The sequence below is a fragment of the Zootermopsis nevadensis genome, unplaced genomic scaffold, assembly GCF_977971745.1.
Source record: "Zootermopsis nevadensis isolate Lab colony 2312 unplaced genomic scaffold, Znev_1.0 Znev_ptg000009l, whole genome shotgun sequence".
NCBI lineage: Eukaryota > Metazoa > Arthropoda > Insecta > Blattodea > Termopsidae > Zootermopsis > Zootermopsis nevadensis.
This window is the reverse complement of record NW_028259141.1, coordinates 4,576,667-4,596,170: the sequence shown is the minus strand read 5'-3', so window position 1 is coordinate 4,596,170 and position 19,504 is coordinate 4,576,667. Positions and strand designations below refer to the sequence as shown.

The 19,504-nt window shown below is 36.5% G+C and overlaps 1 protein-coding gene across 6 annotated transcripts in view; it reads left to right on the top strand.

The window, feature by feature from the left end:
• Positions 1-19,504, top strand: part of Opa1 (Opa1 mitochondrial dynamin like GTPase) — a 35,977-nt gene that overhangs the window by 4,018 nt on the left and 12,455 nt on the right. For 2 of the 6 annotated variants that reach the window (XM_087345859.1, XM_087345857.1), the window contains exons 5-13: positions 3,350-3,391; positions 7,847-7,930; positions 12,918-13,075; positions 13,505-13,668; positions 15,093-15,231; positions 15,877-16,002; positions 17,277-17,507; positions 18,245-18,390; positions 18,508-18,669. In XM_087345859.1, the coding sequence (XP_087201985.1) occupies positions 3,350-3,391; positions 7,847-7,930; positions 12,918-13,075; positions 13,505-13,668; positions 15,093-15,231; positions 15,877-16,002; positions 17,277-17,507; positions 18,245-18,390; positions 18,508-18,669 (1,252 nt within the window). The remainder of the gene's footprint in view (positions 1-3,349; positions 3,392-7,846; positions 7,931-12,917; positions 13,076-13,504; positions 13,669-15,092; positions 15,232-15,876; positions 16,003-17,276; positions 17,508-18,244; positions 18,391-18,507; positions 18,670-19,504) is intronic. The other 4 variants (XM_087345862.1, XM_087345858.1, XM_087345860.1 and 1 more) reach the window with 3 other exon arrangements.

Sequence of the window (19,504 nt, the reverse complement as noted above, 5' to 3'; positions counted from 1 at the left end):
ATTGTAAGCATACAGTCTCTTGATAGTTTTGTGTTTTGTGGTGTGCACATATAAGTCTGGATGGCATACAGAACTTTATTTTATGTTTATATTATATTTTTCAAAAAAACAAGCTACATGGCTATACCATAGCTCAGGCAGTTAGTTGCTGGTTTCTCACTGCAAAGTCCCAGGTTCATACCCAGGGTAGTCTATATGGGATTTGTGGTGGACAAAATGGTACTGGGACATTTATTTTCCAATCCTTCAGTTTTCTCTTGTCCATATCATTATGCTGCTGCTTGTATTCATTCATGTATTGTCTGGGGGTTGGACAATGGGGCTGGTAGCAGCTCGTTTCCACAGAGACACAGTTTCACCCTGTTGCGACAATTGTGCAGGCTTTGTGAATTTCTCTTATGTTTCAGATGTCATTTAATACATTTTTGGCATACATTCTGTTTATAGTAGTTTCTTCCTTTTTACCGTGCAAGGTTGTTAGCCTTGCGACCAAACCCCCCAACTTGGAGGACCAGGGTACCTGTCTTAGTCTGACCTCTCCCCCTTGACCAATCTGGCTAGGGAGGCCCTACCAGTAGCTATGCTACCGCCAGCATAGCTCTTGGGATCACTGAGGTACTCAAGCCCCACCACCACGACAAGGTGCTGGTACCATTAAGTGGGGGAATAGTCTAATATGGGTTCCACTAATTAATTTACTTATTTATTTTTCCTTTTCACTCCTACATGAAGCATAGGGCCTTTCTTTTTGTTAAGAGGTTTCAGTAATCAGACATTTGGTAGGACTCCTTGGATGAGTGGTCAATCTGTCACAAGGCTTCTACCTGCATACAGGACAACACAACACAGAATGATGCAGAAAACATGCATGCCTTGAGTGGGATTCAAACCCATGGTCCCAGTGATCAAGTACACAGGGTGTACACCTCAGAACGTGGCCACTGTGACTGGCCCGCTACTTCATTGAGCAGGTGTAAATCACATTGTCATGTGCTTCCTGTATGTTGATGACTACATCACTTATTACAAATCCAAATCTCTCCCAGCCATTGAACAACTCCATCTATCAGTCAGCCAGTTATTGTAGAGTCAGGAGAACAATTTTTAAATTTTAAGCCATGAAGATCACATGTATCCATTTTTTGTTGACTCTGGGGTGTATTCCCACATCCCAATCGTTCTAGACAGCAGCCCTCTGCCATTTCCAGAGACTGTTAGATTTTTAGGACAGATTTTAGACATGGGAACCGCACATCCAGCAGCTCCAGGTGAAGTGTCAACAGTCACTTAACATTTTATGTCTTTTAATTGGTGTTTTTCGGGGAGCGGACATAATGGCATTGCTTAGGCTTTATCATTTTGTCATTCACTTGTCGCTAGACTGTGGATACTTCATCTGTACCTATGCATCTAAGAGAATTTTATCTGTACTTGATCCTATCCACATTTCTGCAATACATCTGAGTAGAGGGGCACTTAGAATGAGTACAGTGGAAAGTCAGTATGCAGAACATACTTACTGAGGAATATTACTTTGTAAGCACCCCTTTTATGGAGTGTTAACCCAGGCCTGTCTAAAGAAGATTTGCACTTAGTTCCAGTTAAAACCATCTTGCAAATATCAGATACAAGGAGCTTCTGTGTGCCCTCCATATTGCTCCCCACTGTGCCACGTTGGCTCATATTCATTCCTTCCTCTGACACGTGTGGCCTTCCCAAGGCATGTACACCTCCAGACACCATCTATGGGTTTCCTATAGGGATCACACAGTTGTTTTTACAGTTGGGTCTGTGATAAATGAATTGAAAGTATGTGCATTTGTTTTAAATGGATGGCCTCTTAAATTCTGAACTCCTTGACTTCTATCTCCAAGCCCCTTATAATTTTAGCACAGATACCAGTACATACCAGTATTGGTGGAAACAAGGTGGCAGATGCCACATCCAGGGATGCCACTATTCAGGGTAGCCTGGTGCCTTGTGTCCTCATTTTGGGCTTTAAGTCTGCCCTGTGTCAGTCTATTTGGACCAAATGGCAACAAGACAGGGTCCACACTGAGGGCTCCAAGCTGTGAGATGTAAAATTAAAGGTATATCCATGGAGGTCTTCTTGTCACTCTGCCATGACAGAGTTGTAGTGACTTGTTTGTAGATCTCCTATCCATGAGTCTACCCCCATTGTTTGTTTCCTATATTGTGCAAGTAGGTGTTTGATACACCCTATTAGACTACTCGAGGTATACTGTCAGTCATAAGAGGTTTTGCCTGCCAAGCATCATCAGTCATATATACTGGGTGATGTCCGTGATATTGTAATGCACGTTTTATCCTTTTTACGAGCCTTTGATAAATTCCACAGTTTATAACTTTTTTATAGGAATATCCCATCATTCTGTGACCATATGTCTTAAGTAGCAGACAGTTGTAAATAGCTATAACAGCTGATGCACTTATAAATGTACTACTCATATTATATTCAGAGGTGAGCCAGTTATTGCTATAAAATTATTTAAATCTGTAAAATAACAGTTGTGCAGTATTGATTGCTTCTGTATTACCACTCAAATGCACTGTTTGCTGTCCAGAAGGTATGAGAAGTGAAAAATTTCAAATATATTCCTGCTCCAGAATTTTTATTGAATTGTGTTATGACTTGACTTAAATTTAAGTGTTCTTTATGAGTGGTAAGACATAGGATACCAGTGTAAAGTTTGTGTCCATCTGTGACATGACATCAGTGGTGCTGTGTGAGAATGGATTTTAAAGACATTTTTTTAATGACTCCATACATGAGGAATATGAGATGGAATGCAAGTCCATTTTAATCAAACATAATTGATACTTTTAATTTTATGAATAATCTTTCGTATTTTGATATATTCACGAAACAATGAGAATGTTTCGGTGTTTTATAATTTGTTGGTGTAAATTGCCTGTGGTGTACATGTGTGAAATGCAGTAAACACTTTTTGAGAAATTTTACAAAATGTGCATTCATGTACGAAGTAACAATCTGAGGACTTGATAGATGTGTTTTGGTATTAAATTAAACTGTAATGCAAGACAAAAATTATTTCAAACCATTTTGGAAAAAAAGAAGACTGCTTCATGGTTGGTCTTTATAAATTCCTCATTTTTTTTAAATTGGAAAGTGTGGGTACTGGAGAACCAAAGTTTGTGTCTGCAGCACCATTAATGTCAAACTGTTAATTAATGGTAGCATTTTATTTCATTGTGTTGGAAGGAACTTAACTGCACTAATGGGGTGCAGAGTCGTAGAACATTTGCATGGATGTCCCAATCAGAAGTTACTTTTATGTATTTTTTTAATTTCTTCTTCATGCTTCAGGTCTCCAAAGCTTGTCAGCAATAGTTGAAAGCCTTTATTCAGGTGTGTAGTTTACATTCAGTTGTGTTTAATAAAAGCATTTGCTTGCCAACTTCCATTTTTTTAACTGGTGCTAAAAGCATGAGAAATGTAAAAAACTTAACCATTGTGACTTTGATGAACCATTCATGTCAGCAGTGCATCTTGTCTGTTGTTTGTTTTAAAGGCATTTTGTGAAAGTAATGTAGAAAAGTTGGTATATGATTTTTGAAGAATTAATATCATCAGGTCTTGTTTTGTCCTTAAATATGTGAATATGTATTGAATTTGTAATAAAGTATTGTACTTGATTAAATGCCAGAGTAAGAATAGCATTCATGGTTATGTGAAGTGGCTTGTTTGTGCTTGTATTTACATGATCCATTTTCCATATGACCAGCAAAGCCAACTAAATATTTTATGAAGATATCCGTCTTCTGGGTTATTGCGCTGTGTAGTCTGGTCGATGTTAACCAACGTTTCAGAGGTCATACTGCCTCCGTCATCAGGGCGATGAATATGCCAATAGGGTGTGAGGAGCTGGATTTATAGGCCGGGAAGTGAAAGGTGTAGCCTGCCCCGAGCCAATGGGAGCCCGGCCTATAAATCCAGCTCCTCACACCCTATTGGCATATTCATCACCCTGATGACGGAGGCAGTATGACCTCTGAAACGTTGGTTAACATCGACCAGACTACACAGCGCAATAACCCAGAAGACGGATATCTTCATACTCACCGCTGTGAGAACCTCAAGTCTTACATAAATATTTTATCTTTTCAGATCCTTCCTGATCCTGAAATTTGTAAGATCCTATCACGTTTTTTCATTTTGTCTTCATTTTTAATTTGCATTACCAGTTTCACCAAATTAAGCTATTAAACAGTATATCAGTGCAATAGGTGTTCAGTTATATAAGTAAAGTAGAATAATTTTGTGGCAGGAACTGTTCAAATTGTAATGCATAATATAATATTTAAATGTCATTATTATTTAAAACTTTTTACTATAATAATACACTAGTGTGCCAATACATGTCTAAACATTAAAAATAGTTTATGAAGTGTAATAATAGTGAGATATTGGGGCATTACGGCTTCCTTCTGTATCATTTCTATTTCATTATTCATTAATCCTAAATTCGTTGAATGCTATATAGTCTTTGCTCCTGACAGCATTATTAAATAAAACATAAAGTAAAAGAACACATTTAATAATGGCATCCTTGACTGCATGATTAACAGCAAAGTTTTTGTCTGTCACTGTAGACCTTGACTACTGCCAACTGATGATTATGATCATCATTACATTTTATCTGATTCAAAATAATCCCTTCATGTTACATTGTTATCAGGTGTAAGTGAAGAACACCTTATGGTCTTGCCATTTCTGTTTATCTGCCCACATGATGCAGCCTTTATTGTTGGATACCGTTGTTGCACAACAGTCGGATCCAGGTGTTCATATTGTGCGGCAATTGGACCTAAGATCACAGAGCAGAAATGACCTGTGCCAATTGTTGGAAGACAATGTTGTGCAGCAATGGTTTGGTACCATATTAATGTAAGAATGACCTAAGACATTAATATCTGGAAATAACAGTGCAAGAATGGCCTGAAACAAATTTACATCACATGAAATTGACCTAGGTGGTATGGTATGAAGAACTCTTTGGAATATTGGTGCCCCTCAGAAAATTGATTTTGAAATGTTGTGAGTGGTGGCTTGTAAGTTTCTTTAGGTCTGGGGTAAGAGCTGTAGATTTATTTATTACACTGATTTCTTAAACTTCATGTCCTTTATTGCTGTTGGTTATTTTATTAAATCACACCAAAGAATTTTATTAACCTGTTAAATCTTTAGTAATGCAAATTCTTCTCTAATGTGGATTTTTCCAATACAGATTTGATTATATGCTTGAAAATAAACATGAACAATTAATTGCTGTGTGTGTGCAGAAAATTTGATTATATGTGGTCTGCCAAACATGCTTTAGTAGCCTGCAAAAAAATAACCACTACTGTTTAAAGAGCATATGACAGTTTAACGTTTGCATATGTATTTGTATAAAAAACTTAGTTTATTTACCCTTGTTTGTTATATACCATGGTTTACATTTTACAGAGTAATGTCTGCAGTAAATTTTTAGGTAATGGATTTATATCCATCCCTCTCTCATTTGTTATCATTCCACAGAACATTGCCATAATCCCAGCAGCAAAATTCTGCAGACTTTATACATGTATAAAAGTCATGCTAAACTTCTTTGCATGTTTATGCATCAATTAGGTATACAGTCATGAATGAATTTATTTGGCTTTCCTCCATCTTTTGAAGTTACTCTGCATAGAAGCATGGATTTTAATATTTTAAGGTTTTTGTGTGTGCAATTGTGGCTTTTTTAATGATGGTGTCGGTAGTTCAGACTATATAATCTCAGATGATAGGATGTTTAATGAATAGTAAATTGGAATGAATATGGAAGGAAGTGGTAGTGGCCTAATTTAGGGTACTATTCCAGCATTTTCATAGAGGGACTGTAGAAAAAAACAAGAGTGTTAGGATAGCCAGTCTCCAGGCCCAGATATGACCTCCCTAACAATGAAACAGAAGTTATAATCTCTCAGCTGCAATGTTTGGTTTTTGTATGAAAATAACAGATAAAGATAAATCTGCTGTCATCTGTCTATCAAAATTCCTAAAATATCTAAAATAATTTTTTGTAGGTTGGTTTTTGAAGAAAAAGAACAGTGACAGACATGTTCTGTCTGTCTGTGCATCTCCTAGCAACTTTTAAATGAAAATTTAGCTTACATGCAACTACATAATGGGCAATGAGAGTTTTTGAGATAGGAGAACACTACTGTCATTCTGCTTAAAGTTCTAAAAAAATTTATGATAATAGATAACTTAAAATTTTATTTAAATGGAAAATAACAAAATGGTATCCATAAAGAGTAAGTTTAATTTGATGGTTATAATTAATGAACCTGTATAGCTAAGTATGTGTTGAAAGATTAAATGTGTGAACACTGTTGCTCAAGAGGTTAAGTAGGTGATGGGTTGCTGATTTATGTATATGTTAGTTGCTTGTTTTGCCTGGTGCATTGTTACTGCAGCAAATTAAACAAAAGACTGAGACAGGCTAGCATTATTGCCTCTTGTGTTGTGAACTGAGTGAAAACAAGAAACAAAGTCCACGGATGTATGAGATACAAGGAAACATTTTTTCAATTGATATATTCTGATTGGACATTACAGACTTTAAATTCTAATATCACTACTAAAGAAATGTTTGTCTTCTGGGATGTTGTGCTGTGCAGTCTGGTAGAAATTGACCAAAGTTTCAGGGGTGCTTACTGCCTCCATCAACAAAGTGATGGGGACAGTAAGCACCTCTAAAACATTGGCCAGTCTCTAATAACTGCATGGTGCAAAGTCCCTTAAGACAGCCATTTTAATACTCACCATTAATACTACTATTTTTATTAATAGTTGAGAAATGTAAAATAATGGAGGGTTATTCCAAAAGTAAGGTACAAACATACATGGTGGCATATAATTAATCACCTGTAGGCTGTTCTAGGCAATTTTCATCTATTGGCTTCAATTCTTGCACCAGCTGAATCTTATGTGGAAAAAGTTGTACATCCTGCATCAAGATTTGCTGCAGCCATTTGGGTGTTAAATTTTCTGCAAAATTCTCTGTGTGTTAATGAAGTTGAGAAATTGATTGTGAAATAACAGTTCAGTGATTGCTGCTTACTACTAGGCCATATAGAAGTTCATAATTTCCCAAGCCTCTACTTTATTTCTTTTTTTTTTAAAAAAAAAACTAAAATTAATTTATTTCAAATGTGGTGATTAAATTGTGTGCCATTATGTACATAGCATGTGACAAATATTCATGAGTTGAAGTGTATTACTGACAGTTACCGAGGGGGCATGAAACTTGTTTGAACAGAGAGACAGGGAAGTAGGACAGTCCCGTCTGATCCAACATTGGTTCTAGTGGTATATCGACTCAACTTGGCACCGTCAAACTTTCTTCTCTGGGCCACTCAAACTAGAATCACTGGGGCAGAAGTCTGTTAATTACAATGATTTATTTTGGCATTAACATCTGGTTACAGGTGCTTGACCAGGATTTCTTGACTAAGAGGATTGATGCACTGTTTTCCCAGTGGGACAATTGCCTCAAAAAAGGTGGTGATAACATTGAAAAATAATGTTACAATGTGTGTATGTATGCAGCAGTTATATCTCTGTGGTAATAAATGCCATGTCACAGTCTCTGTATGTACCTTACTGTTAGATCATCCTTCACATTTTTAAGCTATTTATATCATTTGAATTGAAATTGTTTTCCCCTGAATGCACATAAATTTCCATCAAATGTCTGTAGTCATAATCATGTTATTTATTTACTTTATTGTTTTAAGAAATTTCTTTATTAATTTTTATACACTTAATTTTTAGAACTCCCTCCAGATGTCAAAATGAATGCGATGGCATTTTCAAAGCCTGGTTCAGAACAAATTGAAGAAGATCGTAAAAAGAGAGGTGAGTTAATGTTCTTTGATTTGAGATGCCGTTAATGACTTGTTGTACCTCGTTTGCAGGCTAGTGATGACCAGTTGAGTGAATCAAAAGGGTTAAAGTATTTAGACTGTTTTTGTTTGTTATAAGAATTAAGAACCATTCTTATTCCATTATACTCCATTTTTCTTTCTTAAAATGTAATTGTTATTATATCAGAATGATCTTCTAAATTGTGATTCTCAAAACAAGAACAGAGTGAACATTTTATTTACACATATTCATGAAATTCAATTTAATCTGAAAAACTACATATTTTATGAAGTATACTTATCACAAAATATCTCATTACTGGTCCCAACTTTTGTTGTGCAAAGTTTTAGATTACTGATTATTTATGGGAAATCATCTGGAATGTATTTTGTCTTTCATATTATGCTGTTTGAACCATAATTAAATCAGTATTATACGTTTTAGGTTATTCAGAGCAGAGTTATTATGCATGGACATTGTGACTCTTAATATTTGCATGTGCACTGCAGTACATTTTGTGTAAACGCTTTTATGTGGCTCCACCTAGCAGTAGCATGTTTGTTCTGGCTGACCATACTGTATGCATGTCTAAGTTGAAGTTAGCTTGATGAATGAATGTAGATTAGAGATAAAATGGTACAATTTCCAAAATAAGTTATGCATTATTTCCTGTCCATCATGTATCTGTAGGGTGTTTCTAAATTTTGTGCCATAAATGATATGAGAGCTTGAGGGCATCAAAATGAATCAAAAAAACATCTATTGAACATAGGTCCAGAAATGCTGTGAAAACTTACAGAGCATAAAAGTTCAAGGGTATAATGTTCATCATCTCAAAAATGTGAAATGCTTGGAGTGATTTGCTTGTTACACGTGTTGTGTTGGGCATGAACACATGTCACTTTGATAGAACAAGGCTTGGATGTGTTCAAACACTGCAGGTATGGTATAAATATTGTTTTATACATCTTGTGTGTGTGTTGCCAAAGTTTCTGTCTTGTGTCAGCAATGTTGGTGTACATTACATTTTGCCTGGAAACCCAACTGTATAAATCTATCAGATTAAGGTGAAGTGACTGTGGTGGCCATGGTAAGGAGTCTTCAGACTGTGACATATCCAGTGTCCAGGATAATATCTGCCTAACCATTCTTGTACAGCGAGACTTAAATGTCCTGGAGCACTGTCATGTAGACAATTTAGGTAAAATGTGTACAGAGAAATTGTAGGTATTGAGGATCAGTGAGATATTCTCCTAAGATTCTGAAGTACACATTTATGGAAAATTGTTGTTGGTTGTTTCCAGGTATGTAAAGTTCTAGCAATATATGCCAGCTAGGGAAATTCATAATGCCATCCCTTGTAAAGCTGCATTTATCTGTTACTAGGATATTTGTAGGATCCTTGGCACAGTGATGAAGCAGCCATTGTGTCCATTAGTTGTTGTGTCTGAACGCATTGTATGTGAATATGGATAGAGTTGTTGCTCACGTAATGTTTAATACTTACGATACTTAGGTGACCCGTTTAATATGCAACACAATATGATATCCTCAGTTATACCGATTCTTATACTTGGATCCCCTCTTGTGATGGCCAAGATATTTTATTTTGCAACTGGTATGCATAAAATCCATGGATGACCACCATAAACCATTATTTGACACAGTTTCTATTTCATGAATTTGCTGATCAACACAAGAAGCTTGTGTGATTTTTCCACACATTGCTTCATTGCCACCACAGAATTTCCCCTGCATCTACCTAGCACAAGGTGCTTGCAGTGTTTCAATAAACGTGCACTCTACTGCCATTTTAGAATCAACTGGGGCACTTTGAAGTCTTAGAACTGTGTTAATATTGGTGTTCAGTACTCATTTATGAAGAATAAAATGAGAAATACTTACTTAGGGTACTTAGGCAACCTGTTCTTCAGTGCCTTGAGCATCTGCAGGTCTCAACTTTCATTGGATTTGATCTATTAGACAGTTGGTAGGACTCCTTGAACGAGTGATCAGCCCGTCGCAAGGCCTCTACCTATACACGGGACAGCATAACACAGAAAGACGTGGACAAACATCCATGCCTTGGGTGGGATTTGAACCCACGGTCCCAGCAACCAAGCGGCATAAGGCCCACGCCTCAGACCACGCAGCCACTGTGATGGCAAATGAGAAATGTAATGAGTTTATTTTTAAACACAGTTTGTCCATTGTGCCAATTGAACCAGCCCTGCAACATAATATACCCTTGAACATTTACCCTCTGTGTCTGTTTATGGAAGCATTTCTAGACCTGTGTTGAACCTGTTTGACTCACATTGAAGTCCTGAAGCTCTTTTATCATTTACGGCACATAATTTAGAAACCGACTATATATTCAAGTTATAACAATCTCTTGATTGGCTGGGATTGAGTTGCATGCATTGTTGGACAGTTGTTGTGTAATAATAAGAGATCACTCATGAGATGCCTATTCACTGAACTACAAATGGTATATTTTTTCATGTATACTTTCAGTATGTAGACTATATAGCATTGGATGAGAGGATGACTGAGTAATGAAATTTAAAGGATATGAAAGAAAGGGGTCATAGCCTCATTTTAGGTTCTACTAACATGTCATTTGCCTGGAAGGACTGAGGAAAACCACAAGGAACTTTAGTCAGGATAGCCAGTCTCTGGGCTGAGATTTGAACCTGGGACCTCTAAAATATGAAGCAGGAGTACTAATCACTCTACTGCAGCATTCAGTCAGACAGTACAAAATGAATATGTAATACATAAAAATTGGTCTGTAGCCATGAAACATGATCTCACATGTGGATGAGGTACATTATTTACAGGTATTTGAAAATATGATAAAATATTTGGACCCAATAGAAATTATATTTGATATGCATGTTATTTTAGATGTATTCAGGTTACTAGCAGTCATTAAATTGACATTTACTGAACTTTCTAGAGTTTTCGACACTTTGTTCCATGAAAATATTACCTTAAATCTACATGCATCTTATAATCATAAGATGTAACAGATTCTCTTCATAACAAGTTCCTTCTGAAATCTATGTATATCTTATACTTCAGTTGTCTTACAGTGTGGATGATAGAGTAACTTTGTATTTTGAGATTTGAGGTTTTGTTGGTCATCAAGATATCACTGTTGGTCTTCTAGGTTGTAATTCTGTGTGGAATTGTATCTTTGTTTCCATAGACAGTGACTAGGTTTGAAAATGGGACCATTTGACGATTTTCTTTAATAAGCCAACCAACGTACTATCTGCACGAAGCCAACATGATTGTAGCTTTGACTCTGCACATGTTAATCATACATTACAAATATATTTCTTATTTTTCTTTATATTTTGTCAGAAAGGGGGGGGGGGGGAGGGGCAGATGAAACTCTTAAAGCATCTGAGCCTTCTGTTTCAATTTGTGTTAATGGTCAGCTGATTTTCCATCTTTATGCTGGAGATTTAAACTGCTTAACTTTTGTGAAATATTAGAAAAGAATGCCATGTGAGTGATATCATCCAGAAATGAAAATGTGCATCTCCAATAAATCTCTGTTGAGTGAGATTTTAGGTTCTCACAGACACAAACATGAAGATGGCTGTATTCTGAGATGTCGCACTGTCTGATGTTTCAGTATAGTTTCCTATGGCAAGTTGCTCTGTAACATCCCTGAAGCCAGCCATCTTCAACCTCTGTTGAGGCTTTTTTATCACACAAAGTAATTTTAACATTCTCTTAGAGATACCTTTTAAAGTTGACATATTTCAGAAAAAAATTAACATTATGTAAACCTATTACCTGCTACTTTTTTATATGGATCAGAAACTTTGGCATGTAAAGTAATTAAATGAAGCAGAGATGATGTTTTTGAGGTTAGTTAAGACAGACAAGAAGGCATAAAATATAAAACTAGGGTATTAGGCATGATCTTTAAATATAAACACTACAAGAAAAGTTCATCATATGAAGAACACAATAGTATGGATATATGCAATGAATAGTAGAATTTGAGGTTCTCACAACATTAAGTATAAAGATGGCTATTTTCTGGGTTGTAGTGCCTTGTAGTCTGGTACAAGTTTAGTGATGTTTCAGAGGCAGCAAAGACCTATGAAATGTTGGTAAACTTGTACCAGACTACATGATGTTACAACCCGGAAGATAAATTGCTGTCTACTGTCTGATGCTTATGTATCAGTTGAATTCTTTGAGAATATAATAATTTATTGAATTTGGAAACCATGGACAAGTTGGAGAGGTTAAGTGCTGGAAAATACAAAGAGGGTAGGGATATGACAGATGCAAATACAAGAGAAGGGTTTAGGAGAGGACAGAGAAGGCTTTATCATAAGATCAGTACACAATTTTAAAGATGATACCATAGGCAGAGAACAGTGTCCAAATTAATAATGTTGTACTGTATTGTGTTTTGCTTGTATATGATTTAGTTATGCAGATTTTAAACCCATAGTGTGGGGATATTTAGCTCTAAATAATAATAATATAATAGTGTCCTAGGAGAGAAGACAGTGGGGTCTGAAGAAAACTACACAATGACAAACTTAAAAATTTATATTCCTCCCCCAGTATTGTCAGGGTGATTAAGTCAAGAAGAATGAGATGGGCAGGGAATGTAGCGTACATGGATGGGACAAGAGGTGTACACCGGGTATTGGTTGGGAAGCCTGAGGGGAAGAGACCACTGGGGAGATATAGACGTAGATGAGAGGATAATGTCAGGCAGGATCTATGGGAGATAGGAGTTGAAGGAGACTGGATTTTGTTGGCCCAGGACAGGGTCCGGTGAAGGGCTTTGGTTAAGTCGGTGATGAGTCTTCTTTTCGGTAAGCCATCTAGTTAGTTAGTTAGTTAGTTAGTGTATTATTATTGCATGTGTGTGTTACAACAGAAAACGGGTAAATGCAATGGAGTGTTGTGTAATATGAATGCATGTTTGCTGCAGAAACTGCACAGCAACGAATGGATCACCTGCAGGATGAACTGATAAAGGTCCAGATCAAGTACCAACGAGAGCTAGAGCGTTTAGAGAGAGAAAACAAGGAATTAAGGAAGCAGATACTTTTACATGCAGCAAATAAAGTCTCATCAAAGAAAGTCAAGGTAAGACTGATTTAGCATTAGCTGAAAAATAGTTAAGTTACTCTTTGTGTATGTATAAAGTGAAGCTTTCGTGGTGACTGAAATTGAAGAAAGACTCTAGGGTAACTAGCCACATCAGGTGGCTGAATGGTGAACGAACCATGTCTTCTGTCAGCGTTTCGAGAACCGTCTCCTCTCTCATCCTCAGGGCATCTGCAAAACGAAACTGGTCCTATGTAGCCCGCTTGCCGATGGGAACTTGCCAGTTTCGTTTTGCAGCTGCCCTAAGGATGAGAGCAGAGATGGCTCTGGAAACGTTGGCGGAAGAAATAGTTCATTCACCATTCAGCCACCTGACTTGGCTTGTTACCCGAGAGTCTTTCATCAACTCTTTGTGTAATTTAAATAATGAGAACAGTGATTAATGTAAAATGTATTGTGTTGATGCAGAAGTCACTGATCGACATGTACTCGGATGTGCTTGATGAGCTCAGTGAATATGACTCTAGTTACAACACACAGGACCATTTGCCAAGAGTTGTAGTGGTGGGGGATCAAAGTTCAGGCAAGACATCTGTACTTGAGATGATTGCACAGGCACGGATCTTCCCCAGGTACTTCCAGCACAAGACTCAGGTCTTGTAAATATAAAATTACAATTTTAGAAACATTTTGTATAACAAAATTAATTTTTGAAACAGTGACACCCATGAGAATTGTAGGAATTGTCTGTATTGCTCCATAAAGCAAATTATATCAGTATGTAACCACATTTAAGTTTTAACATTCACAAGAATTATCTGTATGAATGGGGCAATGTGAGTAATTTTTGTTATCATTTACACAGGATCCACATAAGTGAGTATGTATTAAAGGAACTCGGTGCTTCCAATGTAACAGTTTTATTTACTTATATGTAATATTTATGTAATGATGCTTTCAGTAGCTCAGATAAAATGGTGTAATAATTAGTAAATAATTAGTTGGAAAGTCTTAGGGAGAATGTGGTCATATCGTAAGGTAAGGTATTGTTATGTGATATGCATTGAAAGACAGAAAAACATAAAAATTCAGTCAGTCAGTGTACTGACCACATGATGAGCTGGAGTAACTCAGATAGTGTAGCATCTGATAATAGATGGGATGACAGGGGTTTGATCCCTGGCAGGGACAAAGAATATTTGTTCAAGTCTCTCTATCCATACCGGCTTCGAGGTCTACCCAGCTTCATATCCAGTGGGTACCAGCTTCATTACCTCAGGGGCAAAGCACAGATGGGGCATGATGTTCACCGGTCACCTCTATCTAGTTCCCAGGTCATGATCAAGCAGGAGTCATACCATCTCTCCCCTCAAGTGCCTATGTTAAACAGAACAACTTTATTTTACTGACCACTAGATTGTAACGTTTGGTATTGTAATTTTGTTTGAGCCCTTTTCTTCCCTGTATATGAATATGTTTGCATTATTGTTGCTGTATCACCAGGTAAATTCACAGGTTTTATAAAGAGCATATGGTTTGGTCTGTGTTTGAAATTTGAGTAGTTTTCTTTCCAAAAATGTGTTAAATAAATATGGTGTCATAGTTACAGAAATAAAAGCTAATACATTTCTTACCATTGCCATGTTGTAATTTTATATTCTGAACAAAGAACTTTAACAAAAATTCCTTTCTATCTGTCACTTTTTTAAAATCTATTATTGTATAAAATTTTAGAATGCTGCAGTTGATAGAGATGGTATAATTCAACCTCAGACATTTGTATGGCTGCTGTGTGTTGTTTATGATAGGGCATTATGAAATATACAAAGGGGTGGTCTCTGGTGGAATGATGTTTATACCTGTGAGTTGGTTCAAAAGTTTAGAATGCACATACAAGACATCACACACGTCATGACACCAAAAGCCTCACTCTCTGTTCATAATAAGGAAAGCAGGCTTTTTAAATTCACTCAGTGCAATTTTGGGTATGTGGTTAAGTGAATTATTGATTTATTATTATTGTTATTGTTATTATTGTTGCTTTGGTTTGTGACAGAGGTGCAGGTGAGATGATGACCCGGGCACCAGTGAAAGTGACCCTGAGTGAAGGACCTTACCATATTGCACAGTTCCGTGACAGCTCGAGAGAATTTGACTTAACAAAGGATTCTGATCTTGCAGAACTGCGCAAAGAGGTTTGTACTCTGCAAAGTTTCTTGTATTTTAAATGTGATAATGAGCCTGAAGCTGGTTTTTAAAATATTTAAAGGAAGTGACAAAGTTTGCTGTTATTTGGATTGACATACCATATGTTTCTAAGGGATCAATTTGTTAAATGGTTGTTGGTGTCTCAGTTATATGGAAATGTGGTGAGCATACAGAGCATTCACTGACTAACCAGAATGCATCTGTCATTTCCCAGCTCCCAGCAGGAACTGCATGACTCAATGCCATACAAGATTTATGTGATATGTGTCGAGTATCAATCCATAAAACAAAACCAACTTGCTGAAAATGATGTCCCTGTGACAGATGTGTTCTGTTTTATCAGTGAGCACACTGTATATACTATATGTTATTTGAGGAATTTAAGATATATTATTCTTTATGGAACATTAACTACAAAAATACTTTTTGAACATGGTCTTGTCATTTGACAGATCATTTATTAAGTTGTAGATCTGCTCGTTAGGCCTTTATTTTTGTTATTAGATGTGGGAGAAGTTGCCTTGTGGTTTACCCGTTTCAGCAAATGATATTTTTAACTTTCCAGATAGGCAAGGCCTTGGGAACTTATTAAAACACAAGTGAAAGCATTTTTTTTGCATGTTGTGGTTTAGGTTGAGATACGAATGAAGAATAGTATTCGAGATGGCAAGACTGTCAGCAATGAAGTGATTTCAATGTCTGTTAAGGGTCCTGGCCTGCAGCGCATGGTGTTGGTTGATCTGCCTGGAATCATCAGTGTAAGTTGTGACCTGAAAGCTGATCATGTAAATTGTGAAAGGTTTGAAGCAGTTCTCTCGTAATATGTGCAGTTAGTAATTCATTGTGGTTGTCCCTCAAAACATTGCTGTATTATATAAATATGAGGCTCTTTCTGTGCTGAGGTATCATCTCCTTAGCTCTTCTTTCATTATGATCACATTGATGGCTTGTATTTTCTGTGTTGTACACATTCTATGACGTCACGAGCTCGCCTTGTTATGCTCAGCTTACCGGTTTGACAACATATTCAACACAGGAAACCACGTTGTCTAGATTATTTTATTGTACATAGTCACCGTGAAAGCTCAAGATCATACATTCCAGTTGAATGTTTATATTAACAAAAATTTGTATCAGATGCAATTCTTTAAATCATAATATTTTATAATTTGTCAGTTACCAGGAACAGGAGGATACTTGGATGTATCACAGATGGAGGATATTGCATGATGAGGAACCTGATTGTTTATAGTTCTTTTTTAATATAGCTAAAAAGTAAGGCTGTCTTGCTACATACCATGGAGGTGCTTGGGGGAGAGGGGGTATAGCTCCTACTCATTCTTTACCTTGGCACTAGAAGGGGGTGAGTGGTCAGCCTCACGCCCTGACCGCACTTTACCCCCGGGAAAGGATAGGAGGCATTGTCGGCCCCAGAGCCAGTCTGGATGCAGAGGCTAGAAGAAGAATCCTTTGTCCCTATCTTGGATCGGACCCTGTTTGTCCAGTTCATAGTCAGTCGCTCTACTGACTGAGCTACACCAGCTTGCTTAGTATAGTTAGGGTAGTAAAATTAAATTATGTTTTGATGAGCTGGTTATGTAGCATATTCAGCAAAATTAAGTTCACATAGAATTTTGATTGTGAATTCTCTTGGAATGGGATACTACATCAATAAAGTTCCATACAGTTGAGAGATCAAATGTAAAATATTGTAATGAAAATGTTAAGGAAATTAAGAAACATTTGAAAATAGATGTAGTCATTAAACATGTAACACATATGAAGAACGGGCAATTTTATTATATATTCCTTCTGCACAGTGAATGTGAAATCAGAAATTTTAAACTGAAACAGAGAAGGTGTTCAAAAGGATTTTATTGAGTTTAATCATCATGTAGTTACTATTTTTTAGTGGACATTCCTTCTACAGTATGTTATGGAAACTTCTTTCCAGATTTTGAAGAAATGGTTTGATATATTCACAGAAATACACATTGTATGTTTTTTGCTTGTTTGTTTCTTTGTTTGGCAGACTGTAACGTCAGATATGGCAAGTGACACACGAGAAGCCATAAAGCATATGTCACAAGTACACATGTCAAACCCAAATTCAATCATCCTGTGCATTCAGGATGGGTCAGTAGATGCAGAAAGGAGCAATGTTACAGATTTGGTGGCTCAGATGGATCCCCAGGGAAAGCGTACAATATTTGTTCTTACTAAGGTGGACATGGCTGAGGAGAACCTAACAAACCCGGATAGGGTGAGTAAGTGTTGTATGGAACCTGATGATTTCAGAATACTAACTTAATCAAACTTCAATATCAGGCATGTTTCATATCACTGTCAAAATATTTTATTGCATGTTCATTTGAATTTTTTGTATTTTTTTTAAGAATTGGGGATTGCATCATTTTTTGGGTCACATAGTTGTAGGATTTGTTCTGTATTAGAACAGTGTTACTATTTTCTGAGAACCATAAACTATATATAATAGTAATTACATCATTTAACAAGTTTTGAAATATACACATAATATAACAATTCTGGTATGTTTGCTCGGTTTTTGCCTTAAATTTTCAGTTTGTAAATGCCACCTTCTGATTCTCTCTTACAAATAGTGTAAACAGACGGGGCTGATGATCAAGGATCTCTTTTTAACAGTTTTTGAGTTATTTGTCATAAAAGTGTCTTTTATTTTTCTGTTCAAAGCATTTTCACTCTAACATTTAACAAATTATTCTAGAGATGCTCAATGTGTCCATTATTGTCTGATTTTAATAAAAAGTGGAATATGTTTAAACATTTTAGTAAAATTTTCCACTATAATATTTTATAAAGATCTATTACGTGTTTCATGTGAACAGATGGACAAACAGACATGACAACATTACTAGACAGATTTTTGCAACTTTTTGTTGTGAACACACCAGAAATGAAAAAATGTTGCATATTAATGTGATTACCTAAGTTTAAATTATCATTGTCTCTTGGGTTTAGATAAAGAAGATACTTTCTGGAAAGCTGTTTCCAATGAAGGCACTAGGATACTTTGCAGTCGTAACAGGCCGCGGGAAGAAGGAGGATTCCATTCAGTCTATCAAAGAATATGAAGAGCAATTTTTCCACAACTCACGTTTATTTAAGTGAGTTTAATACTAGCACATGTGACTCATATGACATTATTTACCTGCATGAGAGCTAGTCTCAGATATGTATTCTGTTCATGAGAGATTGCATAATCATGTATTTGTTTTCTTAAGGGATGGTATGACAATGTCCAGCCAGTTGATGACTCGCAATCTCAGTCTTGCTGTATCAGAGTGTTTCTGGAAGATGGTGCGTGAGACAGTAGAACAACAGGCTGATGCCTTCAAGGCCACTCGTTTCAACCTGGAGACTGAATGGAAGAACAGCTTCCCATGGTAAATGCAGTAATCACAAATGTCTGTCTTCTTGGTTGTTGCATTGTGTAGTCTGGTACAAGCTTACTGACATTTCAGGGGTTCTTGGTCATTGCCGTGATAATGGAGGCAGTGAGTATCTCTGGAATGCTAGTAACATTCTACCAGATTATACAATGCAGCAACTCACAAATCAACCATCTTCATGTTTGCCACCGTAAGAACCTGATATTTCACACAGTAATAACAATTTTTTTTATACCATACATTGTTTTCAGCCAAAGTGGTTTTGTATTTGATTATGTAATGTTCCTTCGTGCATAACTTTCACACCACAAATTATTTCCTCCCCCCTTTTTTAAACCAGGGTGGCATTTAATGTATACTATATGATAAATTAAGTTCTGCAACACTGTCTAATGTATTACTAGTGCATTTTGTCTGTAGGCTGTAATATTATTGCCAGTTATGAAGTAGGTTGTTATTGTTCATTAAAAGGAAAGGAAAATATTAACAGTATAATTAACATACAATATTTTTGGTACTAAAAATCTTTCTCATTACTGTGATATTAACTTGTGGTTAAAGTTCCCTTTCTCGTAGCACTGAAGATGCATGTTAACTTCAGCAGTAATATGTATGACTGATTTGGGATGTGCTGGGTTCAAGTCTTTGCTGGGTCACTGGCTATCATGAAGATTGCTGTTTTCTGGGTTGTTGCACCCTGTAGTCTGGTAGATGGACATCTACCAGGCTACATGGCACAACAACCCAGAAGACAGCAATCTTCCGACTTACCGCCATGAAAACCTCAAATTCTACACTGGCTATCATGACTTGTTATTTTAGTGATTTT